Source organism: Festucalex cinctus, chromosome 7 (genome assembly GCF_051991245.1).
Source record: "Festucalex cinctus isolate MCC-2025b chromosome 7, RoL_Fcin_1.0, whole genome shotgun sequence".
NCBI classification, from domain to species: Eukaryota; Metazoa; Chordata; class Actinopteri; order Syngnathiformes; family Syngnathidae; genus Festucalex; species Festucalex cinctus.
This window is the reverse complement of record NC_135417.1, coordinates 25,946,972-25,972,257: the sequence shown is the minus strand read 5'-3', so window position 1 is coordinate 25,972,257 and position 25,286 is coordinate 25,946,972. Positions and strand designations below refer to the sequence as shown.

The following is a 25,286-nucleotide window of genomic DNA, read 5'->3' as shown; positions in this document are numbered from 1 at the left end:
ATGCTCTTGGGCCTATAAATGAGAATCTGATGGTAGTGTAGCATGACGTAGTGAATTTCGGAGCAACAAACCTGATATTAAAATGACATCTTTAAATGCAAGACTTTTGGGGAACACTGACAGTCAGTGGCCCAGTGGTTTACACGTCTGCCTCACAGTTGTGATGGGATACGTGCATGCACACTACAGTATATATAAAATAAGTACCAGTTTGATATTATATAAATTATAAATCATAAATTAAAAAAAACAATTATTTTGTTAAATAGGCCTATGTTTAAATGAACATGTAGCCTACTATTTTCATTTTTAATATTTATTTTATTTACAGTAAATCAACCACGTTTTAAATAAATGACTAATAATAATGGTAATATTTAGACAGGAGGGTGTCTAAATTAATGCAACAAATATTGCAGGATTCCAATCCTGACAAATACTCTGACTAAAGAATGGAGTGGACGAATATATTAAATTGATTATCGGAATTGTTGTTGTAACACTGATTTTAAAAACGCATCATAAAAGTGAAGAGATATCACATACAGAGTTGTATCAAATTCAAATACATGAAACAGATGGTCTTGTATTGGATGTAGCGTGCGTCTGTACAGTCCGACATGAAAGAAACGGAGATTTTTTTTTTAAATGCCTTTATTAATTCCAAAATCAACATACATCCAAATGATTCTGATGGCATAACTGCTGTGTTTCCTGTTTTACTTTGGTGTGCTTGATATCACTGGGGTACTTGGAGACTACTGCATCCGCCTTCCTTTGTGCGCAGGCTAATCAAGCATCCTTCCACCATCCTCACGCGCCCAGCATGATGTGAATGTAGCTACGCATAATAAACAGATACACGGAAACCGGAAATCACGTGAGCTTTGCGAAAATAAAACCAAGAATTACAGTATATATCTCAGTGCCTTCGCCTTTCAGAAGATTACTTTATTTTGAAATATGGCTATGAACGCAGCACCGTTAAATAGTGTGTGTTTGGGTGTGAGGAGGTAACCTGACGGAACTGCTGCGAAGGCTCAGGAGAATTGAGGCAAAGCATCGGCTGAGGGAGGCGACAGGACACCACATTCATGCCATCGCCATATAACTCGCCGCGGATCCTGAGCAATTGAGGCTTCAAAAAAGAGAGAGGGGGAAAAAAAACGTACACCTGCCGATTGGGAAGAGGGGCCACGCATGACCTTGCATTGAATGTCATCATAAGACGGATAAATAACTACAAAAAGAGGTAACGGGCTTTCTAACTGGTGGAGAGCGCGAGGTAGAATTATATTTTGCGTTATTCGTATTGTACAAAACTGTTGGAACGATCGACACTCATTTTGTATTTGAAGCCGAAAATAGCTTCTGATGAAGAGAACCGTTCATCATTCCGAGGTGAAGGCCCGAGTGCATGCCGCAGAATGCAAATGTGCAGATATCTCTGCGGCAAATTAAACTATTAGTCATACAATGTGAATTGTAATTAATGGTGATTTGTGGTGTTGTATTGGGAACAGTGGAACCAATAAGAGACCGATGGCGGATGCTGCAGCAGGCCTGGGCGAATGGGGTGTTGGTGATGGTGGTTGGGGGTGGATGTCTTTTTTTTTCTTCTTTTTTAAGGACCATTATATCAAGCCAAAGTGTTCTTCAGTGGTAGCTATCCTTCTCCTCCTCTTCCTCCTCCTCCTCGCGTCTATTGCCCATGGTCGTATTCTGGCAAAAAAAAAAAAAAAAAAGTGCTGACACATGCGCTGTCCCGGCACATGCTCCCTGCCTTTGTGCGCATTCAAGCCTATAGACTAGGCTATAGAGAGCATCCGTCATGGTTGGCCCGTGGCCTGCCTGTGGTTTGGCCTGCTCACTAATCTAAAACATTAACAAGCAGACACAGAGGATTAGCATTATTTCCAGACCATACTGTACCCATATTATGACGGTCTGCTTATTGTGCAGTGTTTCTCAACCCTGGTCCTTGGGGCACACTATCCAGCCTGTTTTCCATGTCTCCCTATTCTCAATGCAGGTAATTCCAATGACAGCTCAGCAAGTTCAGGAGAAGCCTGATAACGATCCTCACCTGTGTTGGAATCAGGGGAAATGGAAAACAGGACCGGGGTTGAGAAACACTGGCTTATTGGATTAATGCCTATTGTTTAAAAGTTTACTCAGTTCTGTTTTCTTCATTCCAGGTCATCAGACATGGAGATTGTCACACATCTAATTAATGACACCATAGAATTCTACAAATGGACCTTAACCATCGCAGGTAATCATGATGGGTTTTAGTCATACCAAGTAAACTAAGAATTTTTTTGATGTTTTTTCTATAATAATGACACCATACAGTACAAATAGCCTACATGATTTTCAGTGGAAAGCAACAATCATGCAGATTATTTATTTCGTAACAGTTTTTTGTGTCAATGTCCATCCAACCCTCAATTTTCTTCTGCTTATCGGGGGTTGCGTTGCAGCGGCCACAGCCACTTCATTCAGCTCTTTGTAACAGATGTTAGAGATATGGGTCCTTTGATTTGGTGTTTCATGGGCGGGGTAGTGTTTCGATACCGATACTGGTATAGGGAGAGGCCCCAATCCTGCATTAAAGCAGTGGTATCGGCATTGGCAAGTTCTAATAAGTAACATGACGATACCATTATTTCTGACGCTAATATAGGACTTTGGATGCAGCATCTTGTGTCTTGCTTGTGCACAACATTCACTGATGAATGGCATGTTCACTGCATGCCAAAATATCGTATTGGTCCTTGAATGCTCTGAACCGATGGCAGGGCATCTTTTTCATGTTGAATAAAAAAAAACAACAACAACCTAGGTACCGTGTATCGGTAGAAAACTGGATATCGGAATAGGTATCGGAGGCCAAAAAAAGGTATCGGAACAACACCACTGACGGGTGATGTCATCAGCGCCCACCCTTAGTTCCCGCCAGTTGAGGAACAGACTGCCAAGGAAAAGGACGCTGTTGCTGAAGCTTCCCTGGTCGACTCGACACAGTTTATTTTTGAGACGTAAAGTGCACACATGCTTGACATTTCAGAAGCAGAAATTAACTCACTGGGTTATGAGGGATTAGATTGGCGTGCGCAAAGTGTGCTTATACCGGTAAACTACAAGCTCTCTCCTTTGCTGCGGAGAATGCAGTCGGCCCTACATGTGATGACGTGGGCAATTGGGGACCGACTTGCCCACCCAAACACAGGTGCTATTAAAGGTTATTTTAGTTAACTAAAACTAACAGAAAAACTAAAATTCCAAAAACAATTTCGTTAACAAAATAAAATAAAAACGAAGATGCTTTTTAAAAAAAGAAAACTAACTGAAACTACATTTTATGTTTACAAAACTAACTAAAATAAAGCTAACTATAATTATAGCAAATATGTCCCTCGTTTTAGTCTTTGGTAATTAATTTAATGCATGAGTCTTTGGGGATGATTTTAAATGTGATTTTTAGTAGATTTATTTTGATATAAATCGGAATAAAGACATCGCGCCCAGCTCGCTCCCAGGCAAAAAGAATAAAAATTTTAGACCATCTCTCAAAATTTAAGGCAGATATTTGTCTCCTACAAGAAACCCACTTACAAAAATCAGAAGAAAAATTATTTATAGATAAAAATTTTAGTCAAGTTTACTCTGCCTCCTCTAATAGTAGACAAAGAGGTGTCTCTATACTTATACATAAGAATTTATTCTTTACTCTAAATAATATAGTAACAGATTTAGAGGGCCGATATATTATTATCCAGGTAACTATATTTAATAAAGTATATACAATTGGTAATTTATATGCCCCAAATAATGATGACCCTGATTTTTTCCATGAATTTTTCTCTCGGTTACTCGATTTAGCAACAAATTCTACTATTATTATTGGAGGTGATTTTAACACGGTCTTGAACCCGTTAATAGATCGTTCTAATAATACGATATATACAAGGCGATTACGATCCGCTAAAGTAATAGATGAATATATGGAGGATTTTGGCCTCAGCGATGGCTGGAGACTTCAAAACCCAACTAAGAAGGAATTTACTTTCTTCTCTGCTGTGCACCGATCATTCTCAAGAATTTATTTTTTCCTTACAAATAATTCTATTGTTGATAAAACTGCTATAAAAATACATTCTATAATTATAAGTGATCATGCACCAGTCTCCCTCACTCTACAAATTGACTCTACCTTTAAACCTCCCCCGATATGGCGTTTTAACATCTCATTACTGAAAGACGTAGAGTTTGATAAAATTATTAGAAGGGAGTGGGCAGATTTTTTGGAAATAAATGACTCTCCAAATATATCTCCATCTCTTCTCTGGGAAGCAGGGAAAGCGGTAATTAGAGGGAAAATTATATCATATTCAACTTATAAAAAGAAACAGGATCAAAAATTAGAAAAATACCTGGAAGATAAAATTAAACAACTAACGGATGAATATGTATTAAACCCAAATAATCAAATATGGATAGAACTACAGAATATAAAAATACAGTTAGATAACATGTTATCTAAAAAGACAGAGTTTATAATACAACAGTTGAGATATAATAATTTTGAACATAATAATAAATCAGGTAAATTCCTGGCAAATCAACTTCAACGGAATCGGGAAAAATCTCTTATAACGGCTATTAAAGATATAAATGGTGAATGCACACAATCACCAGAAGAAATTAACCATATTTTTTATAACTATTATCGAAATCTATACACAGAAATTAATAGACCTAACCCTGAATATATTGAGGAATTCCTAAACAGCTTAAATATACCTCAGTTATCTATTGAACATAAAGATATTCTCGATACCCCGCTTACTATAGATGAGTTGTATCGTGCTTTAGACAGTATGCCTAATGGCAGAGCACCTGGTCCAGACGGCTTTCCGGCTATATTTTTTAAACATTTCTGGTTAATGTTTGCTCCATTATTTCTAAGAGTAGTAACTGAAATTAAAAGTAAAGGTGATATACGTCAAGATATGAATATAGCAGCAATTAAACTTTTATTAAAGCCAGAAAAAGACCCTACCCTCCCGTCAAGTTACCGACCGATATCACTAATTAATACCGATATTAAAATTATCGCTAAGGCCTTGGCATCTCGATTAGAGACGGTAATCTCGACAATTATTCATAGTGATCAAACAGGTTTTATTAAAGGTCGTCATTCTACTAATAATATTAGGAGACTCTTTAACTTGATTAGTATGTCACAGCGGTATGATAAAAAGGCAGTTGTTATTTCGCTGGATGCAGAAAAAGCATTCGATAAAGTTAACTGGTCCTTCCTCTTTGCTGTCTTAAATAAATTCGGCTTCGGGGAGTCATTCATTCAATGGGTCTCAATATTATATGATTCTCCTAAAGCTACAGTTACTACTAATGGGATTACATCACAGAGTTTTACTTTACAAAGGGGAACAAGACAAGGGTGCCCAATTTCTCCTTTATTATTTGCTATATTTATTGAGCCGCTTGCATTAGCTATACGTCAGGATAGACGGATCCAAGGAATCCACTCCGGGACAATAGAACATAAAATTAATCTATATGCCGATGATATATTACTCTATTTAGAAGAACCTGCTATCTCGCTAGGGGAAGCATTTAAATTAATAACTAAATTCTCTCACTTATCAGATTACTCTATTAACTGGACAAAATCAACATTATTACCTATTACAGAAAATTCATGGAATCCTACAAGTCAGGATCCACACTACTCCTTTCCTACAGGTAATTTAAAATACTTAGGTGTTAAAATTTCACCTAAGTTAACTGAATTAACTTCTTTAAATTTTACACCATTATTGGATAGTATCCGTAGTGACCTGGAGCGCTGGAATAATCTTCCGATCTCTTTAATAGGACGGATAGCTACTATAAAAATGAAAGTTTTACCAAAGATTAATTATTTATTTTCAATGATTCCATTTAAACCTACGTCTAACTGGTTCCAATCGCTGGACTCTGCTATCATAAAATTCTATTGGAATAAAAAAAAAGCCAAAATTAGTCTATCTACTCTTCAGGAAAGTAAATCTAAAGGAGGTTTAGAGGCACCAAACTTTATGTACTATTATTTAGCTAATCAACTACAATATCTTGTGCTATGGACACAACCCAACAGAGATACTAACTGTTGGTTGGAATTGGAGCAGAAGGATTGTAATAATCTTAGACTGTCAGATTTACTCTTTATTACAAAATCAATAAGACGACATAATTGTTTTAAAAACCCAATGATAGCCGCCACCCTGACTGCCTGGTGGAAGGCATTAGAAATTACAAATTCCCAATTGGCGCCCTGTGGGCTCTCTCCCATTTGGCATAACCCCGACTTTCAACTTAATAATCAGTCGTTCCATTTAAGCCTATGGGAGCAGAAAGGAATTACACACCTTCATCATCTTTTCTCAGATAATAAGTTTATATCGTATACAAACTTGGTCCAGAAATATGAAATAAAAAAGGGAAATTTCTTACATTATCTGCAAGTTAAAAATATGGTTAAGAAACAAATCCCAACACTTCAGGATACGCTCCAACTGCCTGTCTTAGCTAAAGATATTATAAAGCTTTCTCCAACAACAATAAAGAAAATATCAAAAATATATAAGTTATTTTTATACACAAATAAAACGTATTTACCGACTTTAAAATGGGAAAAAGACTTGTCTATAGTTCCGGAACCAGACTTTTGGACCCAAATCTGTGAAAATGTATTTAAAATGACCAAACAGACAAATTTGCAACTTATCCAATATAAGATACTTCATAGAACATATATTACACAATATATGATGAAAAAAATGGGACTCTCTGACTCCGACATTTGTCTCCAGTGCTCACAAAACACTGCCGATACTTATCTTCATGCTTTATGGTCATGTACTCCAGTGCTGCATTTCTGGACTAAAATCTTGGAAAAGCTCGCTGATATATTAAACTGTAGGCTTCCTTTATCTCCAAGATTGTGTTTACTAGGTGACTTAACAATAACTGAGCTACCATGTAAACAATCTCAATCTATATTTATAGCCCTTACTATTGCTAAAAAAATAATCCTTGTCAATTGGAAAAATAAACAATCTCTAAATATCGACCACTGGTTAAACTTACTAATAAATTATATCTCAATGGAAAAAATCTCCGCCTTAAATAAAAATCAAGTATCAAGATTTAAACAAATATGGTCTATGTACATAGAATATTTTAATCTCAATTTGGCAACTTAATCCTGCCAAGATTCTGCCTGTTAACGAGAGCCACCACATCGTTACAACTTCTGTTTTCGCTGCTTCTGTATTTGGTATTTTGTATCTGATTGTTTTTATTTTTATATAGTCAGGAACCTAGTTGCTGCTAGTGGGCTCGAGCATACCACACTATACGACACTATACTCAATAACTCCTTAAGATCTATTTCTAGTGGGCACTAAGCATCAACACTTGGTGTTACTGCATGCTAATTAGTCAATTTTCTTGACGCCGTCCCCTGTGGTCGGGCGGGGGTGGTTCTGCCCCCCCGTTGTCTGCTCGGTGGCGGTTGCGTCTTGGCCGCTCCCTGGGCCCCCTGTGGGGTGCGGTGTTGGGGTGCTTCCCCTGGTGCCCGGGGCGGTGCCGTCCCGGCGCGGTCCGCTGCTCCGTGCCCGGCGGCGCGGTTCGGGGTGGGTGGGCCTCCGGTGTGCCCCGTGGTTCCCTCTCCCCTCCCCCTTCCTCCCCCCCGTCGCCTCTCCCTCCTCGCCTCCTCCCGCCCATCCTCCTCTGCCTCCCGGTCCCTTTTCCCTTGTCGCCCTCCCTCCTCCTCCCCCCCCCGCCTCCTGCCCTGCAGCCGCCCTTTCGCCTTCTTGTCGTCTTCTCCCCGCTTCCCCCCCCCCCCCCCCCCCTTCCCTGTCTGCCCTGCGGCCCCTCCCCCTCCCTCTCCCTGGGCCTGGGGCTCCCTCCCCGGCCCGGGCGTCGGGCTCCGGGGGCCGGGCGAGGGTTTGGGGCCTGCCCCACTCCGGTATAACTCCTGCCGCCCCGGGCGGGCTCCGGTGGCCGGTGGGCTGTCCGGTAGCCCTGCTGCGCTGGCTGTCCGCCCATTGTGGTGCCGGGTGGATGAGGTGGGGGGCGGGTGGGGGTGGGGGTGCTGGGGGGCGGGCGTGCCACCTACACCCGCCGGGTTGGGTGAGGCCCCGCTGGTCGCTCCTCTTACTCACTTCACTAGCTTGCACTATACACTTTGTAAATATACACATAGGGCACACAACACATTTCTTGGTGGGGTGGGGAAGGGTGGAAACACCGTCTTCACCCTTCAACTCCCCTCCAATTTTAATGCACCTCACGTCCAAGGGGAGGGGTGAGTTGGGGCGGGGAGCCATCAGAGGGGATGGACTGCAGTGCCTGGCAGCGCTGTGGTCCCCCCCATTTGTGTCCCTGCCCCTCCATTTTGTCCCTCCATTCCCTTTTTTAATGCACCACACATATACATATTCATTTTTTTGGGGGGGATACGGGTGTGTCAGAGTAGGGGAAAATTTTTTCCCTCTGCTCCGACTCACCTGCTCCCAATTTTAATGCACCACACGCACACACTTGTATATACACTGGGTGGGGCCACATTCACGGTGTAAGTGTAGAGCTCGCCAGCCGGCGAGCTGGCGGACTCAGTAACAGGGTTAGGTGTCACTAGTACTCTGGCGTGACGACCGGGGCCTCTCCCCACCGGGCTCGGTGTTCTGGTGTTCCGCCTTCTCCCCTGGTGCTTCCTCCTCTGCTTCCCCCCTCCCGCCGCTGTGCAAATCTCGCGCGGCTGGAGGTGGGGTGGGCACACCTTCCCTCTCTGCGCTGCTGCCCGGTGCCGGTTTCCGGGGGGGGGTGGGGGGTTCTCGCGGGGGGCCGGGTTCGCGGGGGGGGGTGGCGGCCGTCGGGGGGGGGGGCGGCTTGTTTGGGGGGGGGGTGGAGGTATGGGTGGGTGGGGGGTTGGGTGCTGGGGGTCGGGGTGTGTTCGGGGGTTTGGGGGTCGGGGGTGGTGGGGCCTGGGTCGTGGTGGATGGCGGGTTTGGGTGGGGTGCGGGGGGGTCGTGGGGGGGATGGGGGCTGGGGACCGGTGGGGCGCTGTGGGGGCCCGCTGGGCCTCGTTCTGCGGCCTTGGGCTCGGGGGTGTGGGCCGGGGCTGGGGCGGGGGTGTTCCGGGTGTCTGGGTCGGCTCGCCGACCGGTGTCCGCTCGGGTGGCTTGGGGGTGGCCTTGGTGCTGCCGCGGCCTGGGGATTCCGGGGGGGGGTGCTCGCTTTGCTGGACCGCGGTTGACGGCTTCTTTCTTTGGTGGTGGTCCTTATGCATGCCAGATCCGTCGCACCAGCATCTACTGAAACTCAACAGAAGTACCCTCTCCCTCCCACAGCCCCTTGAATCAGTTGGTGCTGTTGTCTGTGGTTCTCACTTTGCTTTATCTATCCTTCCCTCCTTCCTCTCTTTAGTTTTTCCTCTGGTCACTTGAGATCTTAATTTATTAGAAGTATGAGGTTTCTGGGGTTGGCATAAGACTCTGGTTTTGTAACCACGCAGGAGGGGTCTTGTTGGTGCTGGACTTCACTTTGATGGATTGGATGTACTGGCTTCTATGGATCTCACTCTGCCTTATCGATCCTTCCCTCCTTCCTCTCTTTAGTTTTTCCTTTGGGCTCTTGAGATCTCGCTAAATTTGCTGGAATTTAGAGGCTTCCGGGGTTGGCGTAAGACTTTGATTTTGTAATCATGGGGAAGGCAGGAAGTGTTTGGTCGGTGCTGGATTTCACTTTGATTTACCTTTCTTTTCTCTTTATTTCTTTTTTTTTTTCTGACCTTTTCTCTGGTCTCCTGACCATTTAAATCTCACGACTCTGGCAAGATTCTGAAGTACCTGGTTAAGGCGAAGGGTAATGGGATATTTATAAGGTTTTAGGTGAATGAATGAGTATAAATTTATACGTATTTGCACGCACGCACACGCACGCACGCGCACGCACGCAAACGCACGCAAACGCACACACGCAAACGCACGCACGCACGCACGCAAACGCACGCACACATACACACAAAAAAAAAAAAAAAAAAAAAAAAGAGCAATGATGACAAGACGTTGAATCGGTAAGACTACCGAATGAACAATTCTGAGCTCTTAGAAAAAAAAAAAAAAAAAAAAAAAGACATCGCGCCCATGGTGTTTTTTAAATATTGCGCACAATACTACACATTAAAAAAAATAAAAAATAAAAATACAACTAATTCTGAAACTAACTAATCTAAAACTAAGCATTTATTAAATAACTAAAACTAATTAAAAAAATAACAGAACAACCCTGAAAACTAATTAAAACTAACAAAATTTAAAAAAACAAAACTCAAGACAAAATAAAAACTAAAATGAAAAATTCCAAAACTATAATAACCCTCCTGCCATATTGCAAAAAAGTTGGTTTATATACTGTAGTATTTTTTCTAAATATGGAAAAGCACAAATAAATAATTTGTACAATTATTAGGACTAAACACAATTTCTCTTCATAACATTATGTGGCCCTTGCGTCCTTCTGATTTTCTGTATGTGGCCCTCAAATGAAAAAGTTTGGACACCCCTGGCTGTGATAAGGTGACAGCTCAGGGAGGGGGTCAATGACAATTTTATCTGTATAGCACGTTTTATATGGCAAGCATAAACTCAATGTGCTTCAAAATGAAAAGCAAGTTGGCAATAAATATAAAATACATTAAAACAAACAAATAATAAGCCAGTAATTCCCAACCATTGTTACAGGACATGTTAGTGAGCCGTGAGAGTTCTAAAGGTGTGCTGCGGGAAATTATTAAATTCCAATTTATTGGTCAGACAATCATTTGTTTATAAGAAATAATGTATCGTTGTCCATTGTCTATCTATACCAGCAACTTTGAGTTGTGATCTCTTCCAGTGGTTCTCAACCGCAGTCCTCGAGTACCCCAATGTTTTCCATTTCTCCCTCAGCCAACACAGGTGTTTCAAATGATCATCTAATCAGCAAGCTCTGCATAAAGCTTGAGAACTATCCTCAGCTGTGTTGGCTGAGGGAGACATGAGGCATGAAGCTGAGGTCTTGTGTAATATACAGTACTGTTTTCTCACTTGACATTATTGACGATACAGTCAGTCATTTTGAATGAGTGTTGTAAAACACACACGCACACAAAGAAAAAGCAACAGTGCAGTGTGTACAGTGTCCAGTTCAATGTTCAAAATGTTTCCTACAGACAAGCGAGTGGAGAAATGGCCCCTGATGGACAACCCCTTGCCCACGTTAGCCATCAGTGCATCCTACCTGCTGTTCCTCTGGCTCGGGCCCAAATACATGAAGAACAGGGAACCCTTCCAGCTTCGCAAAACACTCGTTGTCTACAACTTCAGTATGGTCTTCCTCAACTTCTTCATCTTCAAAGAGGTAAAGGTTTTAGGTGTTTTAGTCAGCCACTTCTACCTCGACAGACAGCTTTAGCCTGTAGATTTGATTAACCTCATTTAAAGGTATTTTTGGATACTTTCCCTCCGATTTCTTGAGTGTCTGTCATTTTCTGTTTAATTGCCCAATGGGACAGACTGATGATAATAATAATCATTTTGATCCTGTAGCTGTTTATGGCAGCCCGGGCAGCGAGCTACAGCTACATTTGTCAACGGGTGGACTACTCGGATGACCCAAATGAAGTCAGGGTGAGTGAGTGAATATCATAAAAACACAGTACTGTAAAACAATATCTTTTAACTCGTTCTTTTATCTACCTTATTCCTACAACCCATGAGCCAACTGCAAAAACAAACAAACAACTTCCCGTTTTGGATTTGCATACATACATACAAACGGTGTGCGCCAGCTCGTTTGAACGATGTAAACCATGTGGAAACACCAGTTTTCGCAGTTTAAAGAAAGATGATATCACAACAAACGTAGAGGAATGGGAAGATGACATAAAGAAGTGGCCAAATGTAACATATGGGTGTTTTCGTACCTATTTTCTCAGATCTGTTGCTTTGGATGGCGAGGCTATTAATGTAAAAAGCTCAGAGGTGTACCAATATCTACAGAATAATAAAGTTAATAACTTATTATCATCTACTTCCAAATACCTCGGCGCTATTTCCTTGTTTAGCCCCGCCGCTCAATGGCATGAATAGTTTCACGATAGCAAAGTGGTGCCATGCCACATGCTAAGCTGTGTGGAAAAATAAAGTCTCACTCTGTGCCACCACGCAACTCCAGATCTAATAAAAAGTTCTAAAAAAAATAAATAAAATAACCTCATATATTTATTCGAGTCCTGATCGGGAGACAACCTCCGATTCTGATCGAGTCAGCAACCACGTGATTGGGTCAGGCCATCCCTACAAAACATTGCTGCGACTAGGGCTGTGTATCAATTCAAATTTCCTCAATCGATTCAATTTCGATTCACACGAGATCAGTTCGAGTCGATTTAGATTTTTTTCCCCCGATTCGATACACTTAGTTCAATCCGATGTTGATTAAGTATGGAGCATCAATTCTTCTTAAATAACAAGGCACTAAAGTGTTAAGGCTGGTACACATATAAGGATTTTTCAAATCTTAAAAGATTTTTTATCTTTGGCAGATGCCATACATAAAGATAAAAAATCGTGCATTTAACAGCTTTGGTTGTATTGTGTGGAAGGTGCGCAGATAATCTCATCACAGCTCCCTCACAAACATAAAGATTATCATCTCAACACTGGTCAAGATTCCAGTCCTCAGTGAGAGAACTCTCACGTGATTATACGTGATCTACAGTGGTACCTCTACTTACGAATGTCCCTTCATACGAAAGTTTCAAGTTACGAAACTTCTCAACAGGAAAATATTGCCTCTTGTTACGAAAGAGGTTTCAGGATACAAAAGGTAAAAATACAGTATGGGCCGCTACTCGCAGCTCCCAAAGCTTACTGAATGCAACATACTTACAGCTGTTCTGCCATTGGCTATTACTGGCATCTTCCTGGCATCCCATTGGCTAAGAGGGGCAAAAACAGCCCAATTGTTTTTCTGTGTGAACCAGGTTTTACACAAACATTGACATCAGCATGGATGAGATAAAAATGTTTTTATGATTCTAATTCAATAATTGAAGTCCAATAAGTCAGGTCTTTCATAAATATAAGAAAATACTTTGAAATTCACGTAAACAGTACATTTCAAGAAAACAGTAAGTTACAACAAAATTTGCCCTTTAAAATTCTACTTTGTTGTGAATCTATGGGGAAAAAGAGGAATTAAAATAATCGACTCATGGTTTTATGAATCAATATCACACTCGAAAAGGAAAATTGATTCGATGTCGATTATTTGATTTTTTTTTTTTTTAACCCAGCCCTAGCTGCGACCATTATAATAATTTCGAAGGTATAAATCTAATAAATATAAAAATCTAATCTAATCTGTTGTGTCTCCCATACACATAAAAATCATACCTGATGTCAATGTTGGCACCTGAGGAATCTTCTCCTATGGTAACTGTCGGAAAGCAAGTAGGTGCTGTGCTCTTTGTCTACAAAATGAAACGACTCGAGTTTAATTAGGTGGTTGATGTGACGTTTCAAATGAAGATTCTCAGATGAATTCCTCTTTGGTCCTTAACCTCAATAGGCGGTGGAAACTAGCGTTATCACAAAAACATTCCCTTTTCCTCATCCAGTGTGCAAGTTTCCCCAGGAGAGCCCTCAGAAATAAGGTGGATTGAAAATTTCAAGTGTGTTTTTGGAAGGGACCTTCTAAAACAAGTACTCTACACACACAAAAAATAACCTAACAAACTAAAGAAGTCAATTCTCAGGTGATCTGGTTGTGGAACAAAATTAGTGAGCCAGATGGCATACCATCTCAGTTCGAGTTCATGTCAAAAGTCTTTTATGGGGTTGAGGTAAGAGTTCTCGAATTTTTCCACCCAAAGCTCATGCATTTCTGGGTCTTTCACTGTACCCCACTTAGGTGGCAGGGGCATTGTGGTGGTATTTCATTTCCAAAGGCATCGAGTACCTGGACACGGTGTTTTTCATCCTGAGGAAAAAGTTCAGCCAGGTCACCTTTCTGCACGTCTACCACCACTGCACCATGTTCACGCTCTGGTGGATCGGCATCAAATGGGTGGCGGGAGGACAGTGTGAGTGGCTCATATTACAACAACACGTGGCAGGCTTTTTACTGTGTCCCTCACCATTATAGTTCAGTCTTTCTCAATGAAAACATGAAAATAAGACATGTCTTGTAGCACAGTACATGTCGAAGGTTTGTGCTGACAAAATTATAAGAATATATACGGGCCAGGCTAACTTAACAATTGTTTGAACCTTTGTTATATTTTCAGCATTTTTTGGTGCACACATGAACGCAGCAATCCATGTGTTGATGTACCTCTACTATGGCCTGGCTTCTTGTGGTCCCAAGATCCAAAAGTACCTGTGGTGGAAAAAGTACCTGACTATCATCCAGATGGTAATATGCTTCATTGCTATGAGACTTAGACCATTGTGTAAACAGGCCTTCACACAAACAGTATGTTATTCTACATTTACACCATTAATTTTCTTCTTCTTCTTCTTCTTCTTCTTCTTCTTCTTCTTCTTCTTCTTCTTCTTCTGTTTTATTCCTCACACTTTTTTGTTCTGCTACTACGTCCACATTTTTCATCTGGTTCTCATCATACCAACCTTCACATATTCCAAAAATTCACACCAATGGGGCTTCCATTTTTCTTATTCTGAAAATTCACCATTTACCCTCAAGTAGGGATATCATGATAAGGGCACTATCGTGATATCGTGATATTAAAACTGCCACAATATCGTCGTCGCCATGTTCACAATTTTTAAAGGGAACACAAAGTTGATTTCTGGTGGCTAGTTTATTAGTGCAATTTAATTTTCATTAGGGATGTTTTGGCCTTCTATGTTTAAAATCTATGCTAATTGTCAGATGAAGGGGAACCTAATTTGCTTGTTAAGCGATCAATATGTGGAGGAACTCAATGTGTGTGTGCATCAACAAGTAAGTGCCTCAATATTATTAGAGATTGTAGGTGGTTTATATGCATTGCTGTTATGTACAAAGGTTTTTAGCGTGAGCTCTTTTTTTTTTTTTTTAACAATATTGTGACCTTTTTTAAATATCACCAACCCCCCCACAATATTGTGATAATTAGCGTATCGTGACCTTCATATCGTGATAATATCGTATTGTGATATTTGGATATCGTTACATCCCTACCCACAAGTCCATGTTTTTCACCCCAAAATTCCCCAATTCATTCCCAAAGGCAGATTCAACATTTCACTTTTACATTGTTACAAATTGAAATTCAAAACATTGAGCTCATTAATTCACCTTGGGGATGATTTTTAACATGCCAAAAATGACCAATCACCAAATGCAACTTGGCCAAATGATTAGGTACAGCCCGGATTCTTGACTCGGGCCCTCTGGAGGGGTGGCCATCTTGGACAAATGATTAAATGGTAAATCCAGATTCTCGCCCCCGCGTCCGTCTGAGTGGGAGGTGGGGCATCTTCGACAAATGAAGTGACCCAGGTGTGACCCTAAATCAACAGGAAGCGAATCGGAAGTGTCCAAAATTAACAGCATGTGCCTTAAATTGAACATGAAGTGACCCTGATGTGTCCCAAAATCAACAGGAAGTGCTCCAAATTTCTTGATTGCTTACTTGTTTCCTTCCTTCCTTGTTTTCCTGCTTATTTGTTTCCTGCTACCTTATTTTCATTATGCCGCTGTTTTTCCTACTTCACCTACTCCTGCATTTCTCGACGGGTTCAAACCATTCCAAGTCCAACATGCTCAGCTCATTGCAGGTCATTCTATATCATTCCATGTCACCCAATATAATTCCAAATAATTCCACATTTTTTTCATTCAGCCTCTCTGCCGTCACATGCAATTTCTTCAGGAATTGCACATTCTCTAGTCAGTATATGTACTTTTGTCATTACTCAAACTTTGCTAAACTAATGTTTTTGGATGTATATTTTTATGTGCCTATACTTGAAAGGCTTTTAAATAATTTTAATTTCTACACAAATTTGCGATGGTCGTTGTGTTTTGTTGGTTTGATTTTTGTTAGATTGTACTTGTGTCCCAGTTGTCATTGTCTCGTTTAGTTTGATCATGCTCACCTTATTCCTAGTGTTTGTTTTGTTATTTTGGACTTTATTAAGCGGTGATGGTGCGATGAAGCCTCATGAAGCATCAATACTTTCAGTCAACTGTGGTAGAACACTTCATAAGGATTCATTTGCTCTATGGCACCCTCAAGTGGTCAAAAGACCAAGCAGTAAAATATGCAGGATGAAATAAGAATGAAGGCTAAACAATGACAAGATGGCCTTAAGTAGTAGTGCAAACATGGCTTAAGTAAGAAATCTAATCATAAATACAATGTTTATGGGTATAGATAATAGGGATGTAATGATATCCAAACGTCACGATACGATATTATCACGATATGAAGGTCATGATACGATAATTATCACGATATTCTGGGGGCGTTGGTGATATTTTCAAAAGATCACAATATTGTAAAAAAGAAAAGAAAAAGAGCTCATACTAAAAAAAAAAAGCACAATATTGTGCTTTTGTACATAACAGCAATGCATATAAAGCACCTACAATATCTAATAACAATATTGAGGCTCTTACTTCCTAATGCAAGCACAAATTGATCGCTTCACAAGCAAGTTCCCCTTCATCTGACAATTAGCACAGATTTTAAACATAGAAGGCCAAAGCATCCCAAATGAAAATTAAATTGCACTAATAAAATAGCCACTAGAGGGTGCTAGATCTGCACAAATGGAAATCAACCTGACTTTTTTTTTTTAACACATGTTCCTTTTAAATATTGTGAACATAACGACGACGATATTGTGGCAGTATTAATATCACGATATCACCATTATCGTGACATCCCTAATAAATAACAATGAGTTTAAAACTGCCAAAATCTAACAAGACATTCTACATTCTCTATTCATCTGCATTCATCTCTTTAACCGAAGTGTTCCACTAAATACGTTGGGGTAAATAGTTTGAAGGGTTTTTATAAACCTAACACATTCACATAAAATATATACTCATGCTTTTTTTTTCCATCTCAAAGACCTGTGATCCTTGTAAATGACGTTTTAATCACTGATGTCCTCAATCTGTAAATCTGTAATGCAAATCTGAAGTTCTGCATGTGTCTCAGATCCAGTTCCACGTCACCATCGGCCACACGGCTTTGTCCCTCTACGTCAACTGTGACTTCCCTCACTGGATGCACTACTCCCTCATCTGCTACGCGATCACCTTCATTATCCTCTTCGGCAACTTCTACTACCAGACCTACCGCCGCCAGCAGCCCAGGCGCGATGCCTCCTCCTCCTCCAAAGCAAGCAAGGCCATCTCGAACGGGGCCCTCAACGGACTCAGCAAGGCCAGCAATGGTGCGGCGGTGACGGGGACCAAAGATGACAAACCCCAGGAAAGCACTAGCAGGAGAAAGAGGAAAGGAAGAGCCAAAAGAGATTAGAAGAGGTTGAGGTAAGATAGATCTGCTTTGAGTTATATTGTGTTAGGCCGCAGAAGACCTAATTTGAGGAAGGATGGACGAGGTAAACGTGTGATGTATTCATTTCAAGACATGAGGTTGGCTTGTGTTGTCAGAGCTTTGTTTTGCTAGCAAGAGATGCTAAAGGTCATACAGAGGCTACAATTGTCACAATCACAAATAGCAGGCCAAAATACTTGTGTGTCAGAAGTTGTACTTCTCTTTCTAGGGATGCCAACTGGTGCAGATGATCTGATGGGAAATAAGCAACATTCCCTTTTGATTTTGATTTTATTTATTTTCAAACAAATACAGTACTCATAATCATGTCTGTTTAGATTGTACACAGTTATTTCACATATATAAAGCTGATCAATTGTTCTAAAGTCGTAAGTGAGTTGGCAATGATAATGCTGGAGCAACGTTACTCTAACATGGCATTCATAACTCATCATATCGTACATCCTTTCCAAAAGACAACTTTGCAGTTATTTACCAAATACTGCAGTAAAGATGGAGGAATCTACAGTAAGTCAACATCCAGTGGTACATTATAAAAGAGAAGGATAATGTACCGGATATTATTATTATTATATTTTGAACTCGGATGTGATTGTTTCATCACTTATGGAGGTGTCGTTCAGTGCAGGTCTCAAAGTGATATAAAACTGTAAAATATTCTATTTCTGTATACATTGTATGTTTTGTATGTCCCTTGTGTGTGTAATGTAACGAAGTGGACCTAATATGTTATTCACCTGGACATATATTTATGTTTGATTTTTGCCAATGCCTTTTTTTTTTTTTTATCACTTGTCTAAGTTGTATTATAGGCTGGTTAAAAAAGTATGCAAAAGATTCCTGTTATTTCACTGTTTTCAAGGTTTTACGTTTACAGGCTTGTCTTCAGTCCATGTCTTCGGCTGGCTTGAATGTAAACAATCATAAAATAATAATAAAGGACAATTGTACTATCATAAATTTATATAAAAAGCGGGACTGATAAACTTCTACAATGACTATGTATATGAACCACTAATGAAGAATACAGTAATTGCTGTGCCTGTATAGTTTATACAGTGTAAATTGGCATTTACGGTTTTCATTAATCAGTACATTTTAGTTTTATTTTCTTTATATTTTTCAGTTTTGTGTACATACTGATTATCTTTTTTTATTATTTCACTGAGATTGCTTGTGTGTAATTGTGTTGTATATACGTATTACATTGTAATCTTTTGTACGCAGCTTGTTTGTGGCTTGGACATTCAGCCACCTTGCTTTTGTGTTTTCTTTTCCGTACAATATCATACATTTGAACTCAGAAATTAAAATGAATGCCGGTAAAGGGAAAAACATTGATTCCATTGTATTTCTCATATAATAAATGTAATACTAACTAGCTCGTTTAAGAAGGCAAGGTAAGGTACTACTGCACATGGGCACCATGGCGTACATTGACAAGAAATTTATTATAAACACTAGAGGGCATCATGGTTACTTGGAAGAATAGAAAACAAACACAATCGTTTCGATTCGTCTGCTGTTCTAAGAAAGAAAGAAAGAAAATACTCTCATGCATGCATTATATACAAGGTAGCTCAGTTTTCTCATTCCAATAAAGCATTATTTGTGTAGTGTATTTTAAGAGTATAAGCGGTGTCCGACCTATATTTTGTTCCAAAAGTAGAGAAAGACTTGTGTGTCGGTTAACTGGTTGCCTCCTGGACCCCTCCCTGAGGTGTTCCAGGCACGAGCCAGATTAAATCCCTTTGTGGGCCGATCAGGCTCGCGGGCCGTATGCTTGACACCACTGGTTTAGAGCATGGCTGGGGTCGGAGATAATATTCTTGGTCAGTCGAAGTGTTGTTGTGATAAGTGTCTTCAAACAGTTTGGCCACAATCTGGGAGCATTTTGTATCGGACACAATTGACACTCTTCTGTCAAAGTTCCATCCATCCATCCATCCATCCATCCATCCATCCATCCATCCATCCATCCATCCATCCATCCATCCATCCGAGGTCGGGTCGCGGGGGCAGCAGCTTTAGCAGAGAAGCCCAGACTTCCCTCTCCCTAGCCACTTCAACCAGGTCTTCCGGTGGGATCCCAAGGCGTTCCCAGTCAAGTTGAGAGATATAGCCTGTACAGCGTGTCCTGGGTCATCCCCGGGGTCCTCCTGTCGGTGGAACTTGGGACCTCTCCAGGGAGGCATCCGAAATAGCTACCCAGGCCACTTCAACTGGATCCTGTCAATGTGGAGGAGCAGCGGCTCAACTCTGACTGCCTCCCGGCTGACTGAACTTCTCACCCTATCTCTAAGGGAGAGCCCGGACACCCTTCGGAGGAGACTCATTTCGGCTGCTTGTATCCGGGATCTTGTTCTTTCGGTCACGACCCACAGCTTGTGGCCATAGGTGAAGGTAGGAACATCGACTGACTGGTAAATCAAGAGCTTTGCTTTTTTATCTCAACTCCTTCTTTAGAACAATGGACCAATATAGAGTTGCGCCAATCTGCCTGTCGATCCCTCATTTTCATCCCAGCCGCTTCACACTCAACTGCGAACCGCTCCAGCGAGAGTTTGAGATTACGGCTTGAAGAATCCAACAATACCACTTCATCTGCAAAAAAACAGATCCAATGCAGAGGCCATCAAACCAGTCTCCCTTAACGCTTCAGCTGCGCCTAGAAATTGTCCATTGACGTTATGAACAAAGGGCAACCTTGACGAAGTCCAACCCTCACTGGAAACGAATCCGACTTATTGCCGACTTACTTCTCGGCAATGCGGACCAAACTCTGACACCGGTCATACAGGGACCGAACAGCCCGTATCAGGGGGCTTTCTTGACACGTAGACTTGATTGCGTTCTATCCTTGCGGCGTCCGTACGGACACTGTATGGAAAATGCACCGCGTCCGTTCCGCAGCCAGTGTGAATTGGGCTTAAGTGTAGGAGGAAAACGTATGCGCAGTAAACCTTATGGAATTACTTAAAATTATAAGTGAATTGGTCATAAAATGTGGTCTGATCTTTATCTCTATCACAAGTATAAAAAGTCTGCTTTTTTTTGTTTGTTTGTTTTTTAAATTAAAAATAACAACCATTCACAAGACAGGGTGGAAAAAGTAAGTGAACCTCAAGGATTCTCCAAGACATACAGAATCAGGTGTGAGCCAATCAGGAGTTCAATCAAAGACACAATTGTTCTGGACATTAGGAAACACACACCAGTTAAGAATTGCCTCTTGTCAAGCTGCATTGCCTGATGTGTATGCCTCTCTCGGGGAGCTTTCATAAGACTTATGATTACGAATTATTGGCTTGTATAAGCTGGGAAAATGTTACAAAAGTATCTCCATATTCATCAGTCCATGTGTAGACAAACTGTTTATGAAGAATTCTGAGCATTTGGGCATTTTTTACATTTCCGCAATGCAACACTTTCTTTACATGGTGAAAACAATTGGCATATTGTTGTATTGCTTTTACCTGTAACTTGTACATACAGTAAATTTTAGAGTAAATTTTACTCTTAAAAAACAAACAAACAAACAAACAAACAAACAAAAAAATTGTATATTTGGTCCCAGTCTAAACAGAGCAAACTTCACACTTGGTAGAGAGTAAGATATTAAAATAAATAAATAAATAAATAAATCACTCAAATAAGTAAGCTTTATTTGTATAGCACTTTTAACAGACAGAAAGTCACAAAGCGCTTTACAGTGTTAAGCATTGATGAAGGATCACACGACCTTCAGCATGGTAGATAGCCACTCTACCACTTGCTATGCCACACCTGATATACTGACACATCGTAGGAGGGGCATGACACAGTGGGTAGATTGGCTGTCTCCCAATTTAAAGGTTCTGTGATCGTTCCTGAACCCTTGAATGTTCTTTTTTTATTTTTTTTATTTGCGATCATTCCTCAACACTTGAGTGATTATTATTATTATTATTATTATTATTATTATTATTATTATTATTATTACTATTGTTATTATTGTTATTATTATTATTATTATTTTACTCCCTAATGTTTACTCTCTTTAGACTGGGACAGAATATAGTCTTTTTTTTTTTTTAGAATAAAATTTACTGTACGGAATTTACTGTGTACAAACCAGGCAGATTGCTCTAGCGGTCAAACTACATTTCATCACATCTTGAAATCAAAATAATCCACACAAATTAAAGTACAACGATACAACATCCAAGCTTTTCAATGAGCGGAAATTCCTTTCATTCAGACCACCATTTCAACTTGTGATGTAAGCTTGGCATTGTCCATAGATGAAGAAAAGGTAACACAATTTGTTTCTTTTTCAAGGAGTGGCTATCCTTTAAAATTGACCGCAAATGCACAGTGTAGAATGCTCAAAGAATAACAAAAAAAACAACAGTATCAACTGAAGACTTAACAGAAATTATTGGGTTGGTATGTTAAAGAGTGCACAGCGTGTTTCCTGTACCGTTCCAGTCCACCAATGAGAGCTCTCATCCCAGCGGTGATGTAATGTCATGAATATGCAAATTGACTGTCTGGTGGTTGGGAGGCTCTTGAGTCGGTATCCCGTCTGCCTTCATCACCACTGAGCTTCATGATCCGACTAAAAGGTAAGAAAAGAACATTAGATGGTTATTGTCCTATTGTTTGATCAGATGGGTGACAATAAGGTCGTGACCATTACAAAAATAGTCAATTTGACTGTGGATGACATGATTAGACTGTCAGGCCTCCAACGTTGACTTTACTGTTGCTTTTCACAGTGGGTCATCTTAAAGACATTGTATGATATACGCTGATTTTGCTTGTATGGAGTAAGAGAGTGTAATTTAATAAAATTAGGCTAGAAATAATCAATTTTCATAGCTGAACTGGTCATACAATAAAATGTTTGAACTAGGTAAATGAATTATTGATAATGATGATGTGAAAGTGATACTTTTATAGCTGATCCTCAAGCACTTGAGTAACAGTGAGTCATCGTGTATGTTGGAAAAAGGGGATGATGGCTAACAGGAAACGGTTGGAGTACACAACATATCAGAGACCGGCTCATCATTTTATTCAGGACGTTAAAATTGCCATTTTAATTTATTTGTCCTCTTTGTTAACCCATTAATAGCCTTTGACCTGTTTTTTTTTTTTTGTGTGTGTGGGGTGTGTGTGTGTGTGTGCTCTCTGCACACCCTCAACCCCCACCCATCTCGACGCATGCACACTGGTGGTCTAATTGGCTGCAGCTGATCCCACATGCGCCTCACCAAACTGAGACTTTAGTGGCCTTGGGCGTCATAAAATGTCCCATTTGTCTGCATGTACCGTATTTAAGAATAAAAAAAAACGGAGTTTACCTGTGTATTCTGTGCGACGCTGAAGGGCGGTGTTGTGTTACAGCTACAGTGGAAGGGTTATGGTGGATGTCCATGATGAGCTGAGCCTCTGACACGATGCAGCCATCGTCGCCCGCCGACTCGCCGAGGCTGGCGGACAATAGCAGCCGGAAGCAGCCGCGCTCCTCCTCCCCCGCCGGCCTCAAAGACGCCGGACCCAAAACGACGCAAAAAGGGAGCAACCCGTCAAAGCACCTCGCCTCAAAGCAAGCAGTGGGCGCTGGGGGAGGGCGAAGCAGCCGAGGTCATTCTCCCCTCTCATCCGGCAGGGAGCGGCAGGCCGGAGGCGCTCCCACATCCAAAGGCGCGGCCGCTGTTCAGGTCGCCGGTGCTGAAAGTCCCACGTTGAGCCGGGCTGCGCCAGACAGAGGCGGTACCCAGACGTCCGACGACTCCCCGCGACTGGGTCCCGATGCCTCCTCCCCCTCCAGAGCCGATCCGAATCGAGTGGTGTCGGACCAACCCTGCGCATCCAAATCCCCCAAATTGAGGAGTAAAAACCAGAAAGGAGGGGACGCCTCTGCAGCGAGTAAGAAAAGCTCCAAAAGCACAGTCGGCTGCGGACCCGGTTTCTGGAAGGAAGGGTGCTTACAATCCGAGCTGATTCAGTTTCACCTGAACAAGAGTTTAGGGAAGAAAGGAACAAAGATGCAGGCCAAACCAGCATCTCCCCCTGCCTTGGAGCTGTCACCTGAGCCTGAGCCCCCACAAGTAGCCCCCCAGCGTGACCAGACACTACTGGAGGAGGTAGAACGGCTTGAGGATGAAAATGATGACCTTAAGGTAAATTTTATACCCATGTTACAATTCATGCATGCACTGTCAGTGTCCCACCTGTAATATTTCCATTTGCTGGATTGTAACCTGCATTGCTGGGCCATGCATTTGGTACCTGGGCCTTATTTGGAGACTTACCTGACTTAATGCACCCTTTATACTACTGTATGTCTGTGCAATCAGGTTACAACTGTAAAAACCAACAAAGAGTAAACAAAAATGCAATGTAACAGCAGGAAATTGTGACATACATCTGCAACAGCTCAGAATTAATATCGTCTATTTATATAACATGACAACACATTAAAAAACTAAATAAATAAATAAATAAATAAATAAATAAATAAATAAATAAATAATTCATACCCCACAGATGTGCTAATTATTGAATATATTTTAAACCAGGTGTTGGCAGTAAAAAAAAAAAATAATACACACCCCTTTTGTTATATAAGGCCTATGTTAAAACCGATCTGACAATAGAATAATGTTGAAATGAATTTTAGAAAAAAAAAAGAAAAAAAAAAGAAAAAAAAAAGAAATGAATTTTAGAAAAATCACCCCTCTGGTCCGATTTTATGCTTCCAATTTTAATGAAGTGAGGCTACGTTAAAATTTTGCTCGCAGTTTGAAATCTGCAAACTCATCCTTTGCTATGGATCTGTTTTGCTAGTCAAACTTGTCTTGCTTATATATATATATATATATATATATATATATATATATATATATATATATATATATATATATATATATATATATATATATATATATATATATATATATATATACACATATATATATATATATATACAGTATATATATGCAGTATAAATATATATAAATATATATATATATATATATATATATATATATATCTTATATCTATATCTTATTATTCTTTGGTGTGTTTTGCACTTTGGTCAACTGCCTTGTCTTAAAAGCTCAATTAATGAAGTTGGATTGGATTGGATTGGATCTAGATTAAGTTACATCGGCTGGCACAGCTGCTTCTTTAAATACGGCTTGGGCAGATTAGGTTGACATTGCAGCACAGAGAAGGTGAAATCTGATCGGAGAAAATATTGGACATCCACACACGTGCACACGCTGAAAGCAGCGCGGCGCAGGGGAACGCTGTGAAATGAAGACAATAGTCAGGAATAAAGTAATACTATTTCTTGAAACAAATATTAGAATTTAAGTTGTAGTATAGGTCTGTGTTTCTGATTGTGTTTAATAGGAAGTTCAGAGAAAAGAAGGCCATAGTGCCCCTGATAGGTCACCACTATAATTGCTAATGCACTTTTTCAGTTACTGCCCTCAGGGAGACGTTATAGGTGCCTTAAAACCAGGACTAGTAGGTACAGAGACAGTTTTTTCCCCGAGTGTAGTAACTCTTTAAAACAGCCATAAGTAGTATTTTTAACTAATAGTATTTATTTCTTAAATTTGTGTAT

General features: G+C 40.5%; 2 protein-coding genes across 8 annotated transcripts in view; both read left to right on the top strand.

Moving 5' to 3' along the window:
- The first annotated feature begins 908 nt into the window (after positions 1-908).
- Positions 909-19,006, top strand: elovl4a (ELOVL fatty acid elongase 4a). Of its 2 annotated transcripts, XM_077528218.1 has the most exons (8): positions 909-1,252; positions 2,199-2,275; positions 11,288-11,475; positions 11,664-11,744; positions 14,032-14,203; positions 14,408-14,535; positions 17,300-17,634; positions 17,871-19,006. In XM_077528218.1, the coding sequence occupies exons 2-7, from the start codon at positions 2,209-2,211 to the stop codon at positions 17,621-17,623; spliced, it is 960 nt and encodes a 319-aa protein (XP_077384344.1). In that variant the 5' UTR covers positions 909-1,252; positions 2,199-2,208; the 3' UTR covers positions 17,624-17,634; positions 17,871-19,006. The 2 variants fall into 2 exon arrangements, with proteins under 2 accessions (XP_077384344.1, XP_077384343.1); XM_077528217.1 differs by having other exon boundaries at positions 912-1,252; positions 17,300-19,003.
- Positions 19,007-22,181: 3,175 nt separating this feature from the next.
- LOC144022984 (microtubule cross-linking factor 3-like) overlaps positions 22,182-25,286 on the top strand; it is a 49,213-nt gene continuing 46,108 nt past the window's right edge. For all 6 annotated transcript variants that reach the window (XR_013284459.1, XR_013284460.1, XR_013284461.1 and 3 more), the window contains exons 1-2: positions 22,182-22,269; positions 23,054-23,832. Coding sequence is in view for 3 of the 6 variants with exons in the window: in XM_077528214.1 (XP_077384340.1) it covers positions 23,107-23,832 (726 nt within the window). In the remaining 3 variants the exon portion in view is untranslated. The remainder of the gene's footprint in view (positions 22,270-23,053; positions 23,833-25,286) is intronic.

What these genes read in the sequence shown, in the direction of transcription:
- elovl4a (XM_077528218.1), top strand. Translation starts at nt 2,209, where the DNA reads ATGGAGATTGTCACACATCTAATTAATGACACCATAGAATTCTACAAA. An exon ending in ACTTCTTCATCTTCAAAGAG is followed by an intron (nt 11,476 to 11,663) that starts GTAAAGGTTTTA and finishes TTGATCCTGTAG; the next exon opens with CTGTTTATGGCAGCCCGGGC. An exon ending in ATGACCCAAATGAAGTCAGG is followed by an intron (nt 11,745 to 14,031) that starts GTGAGTGAGTGA and finishes TACCCCACTTAG; the next exon opens with GTGGCAGGGGCATTGTGGTG.